This window comes from Pseudozyma flocculosa (assembly GCF_000417875.1).
Source record: "Pseudozyma flocculosa PF-1 unplaced genomic scaffold scaffold00009, whole genome shotgun sequence".
Taxonomy (NCBI): Eukaryota; Fungi; Basidiomycota; class Ustilaginomycetes; order Ustilaginales; family Ustilaginaceae; genus Pseudozyma; species Pseudozyma flocculosa.
Genome location: NW_006920877.1, coordinates 803,566 through 804,253, shown reverse-complemented (window position 1 = coordinate 804,253; position 688 = coordinate 803,566). Strand labels below are relative to the sequence as shown.

The 688-nt window shown below is 73.0% G+C and overlaps 1 protein-coding gene across 1 annotated transcript in view; it reads right to left on the bottom strand.

Annotated features, from left to right (window-relative positions):
* Positions 1 to 688, bottom strand: part of PFL1_03207 (uncharacterized protein) — a gene marked incomplete at both ends in the record, with an annotated part of 5,133 nt that overhangs the window by 388 nt on the left and 4,057 nt on the right. The window contains one exon of the mRNA XM_007880722.1: positions 101 to 658. Coding sequence (XP_007878913.1) covers positions 101 to 658 — 558 coding nt within the window. The remainder of the gene's footprint in view (positions 1 to 100; positions 659 to 688) is intronic.

Here is a 688-nt window from a genome sequence, read left to right as displayed (position 1 = left end):
ATCCGGCGCAGCGCCCTCTTCCAGCCCGGCTTGCTCGCCGTCGTCGTCGATGCCGCCCCTGCGGCCGTCTGCGCTTGATCGTGCTGCCCCTCGGCCTCACCCTCGCCCTCTTCTCCCGTCGTCATCGAGGGCAGCGGCGGCAGCGGATGGCCGTAGCCCATCAACGGCGACACCCCCGCTCCCGCTCCTGCCATCCGTTGGGACGACGACGACGACGGCGGCGGCGGCAGCGAGTAGCTCTCGTCGCCCGCAATCGATGTCTCGAGGTACCCGCTCGTCTCGGTGCCCGTGCCGCCCGCGCCTCCTTCAGCCGCGCTGACGCTGCTACTCTCGCTGCTCAGGCTCGTCTCGCCTCGCCTGCTGTCTGGCGTGCCCGTGTCGGCGCCGTCGGCCCACTCCTCGTCGTCTGCCAGTCCTAGCCCTCCCGCCCCACCACCGCGCGCCAAGGCGTGGGCGGTCCTGTCCCTCCGGGCCCGCGCGCGCGCCCGTGCAGCCGCTCCGATCCCTTCGCCCTCGCCACCGCCGAACTCGGTCAGCCCGTTGCCGCTCAGCTGAATGGCGCGGCTGCGCTCCTCGCGCCGCTTGCTCGGGTCAGAGAGGATCGGCGTCGAGGTGCGCGGAAACACCTCACCGCCGCCGTTGGTGGCGCCCACGGTGCCTGAACGGACGCGCGTGGCGGCCGAATCGA